The 5274-nt window shown below is 46.0% G+C and overlaps 1 protein-coding gene across 1 annotated transcript; it reads right to left on the bottom strand.

The window, feature by feature from the left end:
• Positions 1 to 1732: 1732 nt before the first annotated feature.
• LOC134015760 (potassium voltage-gated channel subfamily A member 10-like) lies at positions 1733 to 4167 on the bottom strand. Its single transcript, XM_062455305.1, has one exon. The coding sequence runs from the start codon at positions 3931 to 3933 to the stop codon at positions 2257 to 2259; it is 1677 nt and encodes a 558-aa protein (XP_062311289.1). The 5' UTR covers positions 3934 to 4167; the 3' UTR covers positions 1733 to 2256.
• Between the last annotated feature and the right edge of the window lie 1107 nt (positions 4168 to 5274).

Here is a 5274-nt window from a genome sequence, read left to right as displayed (position 1 = left end):
ACGACACCAACCAATACAGTGTGTGACGTGACTTACTGTAAGAGTACATGTTTAATTGAAGGCACTCATAATACTGTATAATGATGAATAAAACAGCAAGTTATTATTCTGCTGCTGTGTCCTACGATGTCCAAACATTTACATTTCTTTAATAACTGGTAGATTATCTATTCCAGTATAGTGCTGAATACCCAGTAATTCTCTGACAACACAGTCAGGCTTATTGCTTACTTACTCACGATATGATTGCAGGTATGGCTTTTTCTTTCATCTTTTGGTAGTATTGTGGTTTTGTATGGATTTTAGTATTGTTTTATTGTGTTCTATTTACCTATGTCCAGCCATGCACTGTCATTGCACATACATTCATTTTGAATAGAATAAATACTAAAGTTACACGATACCCTGTATTGCTAAAATTAAGTATTCAGCCGACAACACATACAATATGTTTTCCACAAGGGGTTCCATATCTCCTAAAACATCCTCAGTTTCATTCTTCGTTTCTTCCCCCCCCCCCCAGACGTAATATGTAACATGTGCACCAATCAGGTGCCTGGTTTGGCACCGCATCGAAACATGATTCAACTCACTCCGTGCCCGACGCTAAAGTCACATCTCATATCTGTTGAGAGCATTCACTGCAATTAATATAAGATGCATAATTACAGCATGTGAATTTTACATGATCAACACACATATAGATTCTTGAAGCCGTGCTTTCGGCACGCTCACTAATCCATGCAACACAGCCGACAGCCACATGTTAACGAGATAAAGCGTCACAGTTTTGAGGGCAGAGATGTGCAAAGATCTGTTGGTTTAAAGCCATACTTCACTGCTCAGACAGCATTGAGTATACTTACATACTTATGGTTAACCCAACACCCACCCCTGACTGTGTGCATAGAAGTGATGGAGTGTACAGTGATGGTATGGATAGTGATGCATGTGATAAATAGTGATGGGACGTCTAGTGATGAATAGTGATGGGATGTCTAGTGATAAATAGTGATGGGATGTCTAGTGATAAATAGTGATGGGACGTCTAGTGATGAATAGTGATGGGATGTCTAGTGATAAATAGTGATGGGATGTCTAGTGATAAATAGTGATGGGATGTTTAGTGATGGATAGTGATGCTTATAATAAATAGTTTTGATATGTCTAGTGATGGATATTAATGGTTTAGTTATGGATAGTGATAGTACATTTAGTGATGACTGTGAAGATTTGTGACAGCATTTATAGTTATGGTATGTATAGTGATGGATAGTGATTGTCTGTATTGTGATGGATAGTGATGGTAATGGATAGGGATGTCAGTGTAGTGATGGATAGGGATGGTGATTGTATGTATTCTGTTTTCCTTGACCGACCAGATAACCCTAACCCTAACCCTTGACCGACCAGATAATATTGTATTCATAGTAATTGTATTGTATTCTAAAAGGAACATCCAGCATCAAGTATCTTAGGAGTGCAAACATTGTAAAAAAAAAAAGTATAGTAAAGTCATTGTGAATTATTATTAAATAATGTTACTTTGTGCCTCTTAAAAGTGTTTTTTTTTTTTTACTACTTGGTGATGATTCTATCAGATGCAGAGTGCCATGTAGGAATGTGTGTTGTGCAGTGGAGTCGTACAAGCACCATACAGAGTTTACTGATATATATTGAGCAGTATCTTCCTCACCTCCCTCCCTCCCACAGTGTCCTGTACACGGGCACATGATGCCACCGTCTCTCCCTTTGTCCGGAGTACGGTGAAAGTGCAGACTAAGGTGAAAATTTAGCATGTGTATGATGTTAACTTTTTAGTTGTATCTACATATGTGACTTGTGGCTGCATAGTCAATGGGAATATATTTAGCATAAAGAACAGAACTAAATAACTTTGCTACATTACACTGGTTATACTGAGAAAATAAATATTTTTTTTTCTGCTGGTTACAGCTCTGCTAGGAACAGCCCACTCAGCCCTCCTGTTTAAGTTAACATAAAATGGAATTATAGTCACTATGTTGTCTTAATTGCACTTTGACACGTCCACATGCATATCAGTTGGGCAGACGACCACCAATTGCTGCTTTAAAGTTAAGTTTGAAATGCAATTATTATAACACTGTTTTTACACGTACGAATGATGCTGCGTATAAAATCATACCAATTAACATCGATGTGACTGACAGATATGTTCGGAGGTTTGACGGAGGCGGTCCTATCCCGCCCCTGGCTGTCCTGAGGCCTGGAGGATCAGTTCACAACGCTCTTCTCGTTCTGCCAGGTCCCGTTGCTCTTGTTGAGAGACGGGGTGCTGCCATACTTGTTGGCTGAGTCGACCGACTTCTGCGCGTCTTCAGTGGCGATATCCATCACCTGCTTCTCCTCCTGCTCTGTCTCCCGGTGGTAGAAGTAGTTAAAGTTGGAGACGATGACGGGAACAGGCAGGGCGATGGTCAGGACCCCGGCGATGGCGCACAGAGTGCCCACCATCTTGCCCCCCATGGTGATGGGGCACATGTCGCCGTAGCCGACTGTCGTCATGGTCACCACGGCCCACCAGAATCCGTCGGGGATGCTGACGAACTGGGTCTGCGGTTCGTCGACCTCTGCGAAGTAGATGGCACTGGAGAACAGGATCACCCCTATGAAGAGGAAGAAGATGAGCAGGCCCAGCTCTCTCATGCTGGCTTTCAGGGTCTGACCCAGAATCTGAAGCCCCTTGGAGTGGCGGGAGAGTTTGAAGATACGGAAGACTCTCACCAGACGGATGATCCGCAGGATGGCCAGCGACATGTTCTGGCCGGAGTTGATGTCGTCGTCCGGAGTGGTCGCCAGCTCCGTCACCAGGGTTACGAAGTAAGGAAAAATGGAGACGATGTCGATGATGTTCATGATGTTGTTGAAGAAATCCCTCTTGCTGGGGCAGACCACGAAGCGAACCCCCAGCTCGAAGCAGAACCAGATGATGCAGATGGTCTCCACGATGAAGAAGGGGTCGGTGATGTAGGCCAGCACGCTTTTCTGGACGGCGCTGGGAGGCAGCAGGGACATGTTGGAGCCCTGGGCCGGGATCGGGAAGTAGTCTGGCTCGTCGCGGAACTCTGGCAGAGTCTCCAGGCAGAAGATGAAGATGGAGATGACGATGACGAACACGGACACTAAGGCCACGGTGCGGGCAGCGCTGGAGCTCTCGGGGTACTCAAACAGGAGCCAGAACTGACGATGAAGCTCGTTGGTGGGCAAAGGCACCTCGGGCTCTTTGACGAAACCCTCGTCCTCGCGGAACTGCTCCATGGCCTCATGTCCCAACTCGTAGAAAACAATCTCGTTTACGAAAACATCCAAGGGGACGTTGGCCGGTCGTCTGAGTTTACCCCCAGACTGGTAGAAGTAGAGGATTCCGTCGAAGCTGGGCCGGTTCCGGTCGAAGAAATACTCGTTCCTCATCGGGTCAAAGTACCGCATCCGTTTCATCGGATCTCCAAGCAAAGTGTCTGGAAATTGAGTCAGGGTGCTCATCTGTGTCTCATACTTCATCCCAGACACGTTGATGAGAACCTTGTGGTTGGGAGGGTTTACCACGCGCTGTTTCTCAAACAGGTCCTCGTTGTCGGCACATTCCTTCAGCCGGCTGAAGACACTGTCGGTGGGCGAAGTCTCGCTGTTGATCAACAGCTTCAGGTTGGAGATCAGACTGCCACAGCTGGAGTGGCCCTTGTTGCTGACCGTGGGCGGGGTCGAGGGCGAGGTCTCTGGGCCCCTGCGACCTCTGCTGGGGGACTGTTGGGGGGTCGCGAGGCGGTTGGTGGCCAGGTTCTGGTCCGGGGCCTCGGATGTGGGCGTGGTGGGGTAACCCGAGTCACTGGGGTCTCCCATGTGGATGCCAACGTCATCCATGTTCTCAAAGTTAACCAGCGGTACCTCCATCACCTCTTCTGGCAGCTGCAGTCAAGGTTCAGGTCCTGGTGCTTGTCCTGGCCCCAGTCCTGGTCCTGGTTCTGGATCCAGTCCTGGTCCTGGTCCTGGTCGTTAGGCCGGTGTGGAGAGAGGGAAAGGAGAAGTTGCCACAGCCAGCGTTGCTCTGGAGATCCCGTGAGGGCTTCTTCTGTGCTGGTGTGCATCCAGACCGGCGTGGATCCAACCAGGTATCCTGACTCAGTCCTTTCCTGGTAACCTGAAAATAGAGAATGACTAGTTGTGTCAGATTACACTGAATTCTGCAGTCAGTGTCTCTCTGTCATTGAGGGCAGGCAGGCAAGATATTTGCTTAACCCTTGTGTTATCTTCGGGTCATTCTGACCCATCAGCCGTGTGACCCACCGTCGTATTGCGACAAATTTACCTCATACAAAAACAAAGTGAAGCATTTTCTTTTAACCGTTGGGCTGTCTCAGACCCCCCACATTGCAAAGGTTGAAATAAATTTTTTTTAGTTTTTGTATTGGGTAAAACTGGGTAAACACAATGATGGTTCGTTATGAACCTTTGGGTCATGTGACCCGAAGGCAGCACAAGGGTTAAGTTTCTGTTGAAATTAGCAGGTTGAGGTGATAAGTGATACAAAAACAAATCCTCACTAGAACAGAGTTATTCTAGGCTAGTTAGGCTTTGAATCTTTCCCCTCTTTCACGCCACGCAGAACCTGTACAACCTTTATTCTTTCTACTGCGGACGTCGACGGTACATTGACACTTCAGATCTGGACTGATCTCAGTGCTGGTAAAAATGTGGTTGTTAAGTGGTTGTTAATCTTTCCACTTGTCTGCTTTAGACAGGTAACTATATCCCGACAGGCGCCTCCTGCAAACTCTGTCTTTACTTGACACCAAGGGCCCAAGAAGCTCTGAGAGAGAATCTCTTGGACCCGTGTCAACTCACGTTGCAGTCTTTGGCAGGTAGCACACAGTTCCTCCATATTCAATTGATCTGAATGAAACGTGAGTTCATATTCATTCATCGTGTCCTGAGCCAAGGACATTGTGGGTAAAAATAGTTTAATCGATTGCGCGTTTAGGGGGCGGAGGGTACAAGAATTTATAGAAGAATATGAATTAAGTGAGTATAAACAATAAGGTTCATCAATGTCTGACGGCCAGGCTGTAAAACAAACTTTCTCTATTCAGCATGCAGACATCAGATATTCTTATAACTATCAGAATCACTATCGGTTATGGTTCATGTTTCCTTACATCAAGGATTATTTCGGTTTACATAATGTTTTCAAGCTGTTCCTAAGACAAGCTACAATGCAAAATATGCACAAACAAC

This window comes from Osmerus eperlanus, unplaced genomic scaffold (genome assembly GCF_963692335.1).
Source record: "Osmerus eperlanus unplaced genomic scaffold, fOsmEpe2.1 SCAFFOLD_823, whole genome shotgun sequence".
Classification (NCBI taxonomy): domain Eukaryota; kingdom Metazoa; phylum Chordata; class Actinopteri; order Osmeriformes; family Osmeridae; genus Osmerus; species Osmerus eperlanus.
This window is presented reverse-complemented; position numbering and strand designations above follow the sequence as displayed.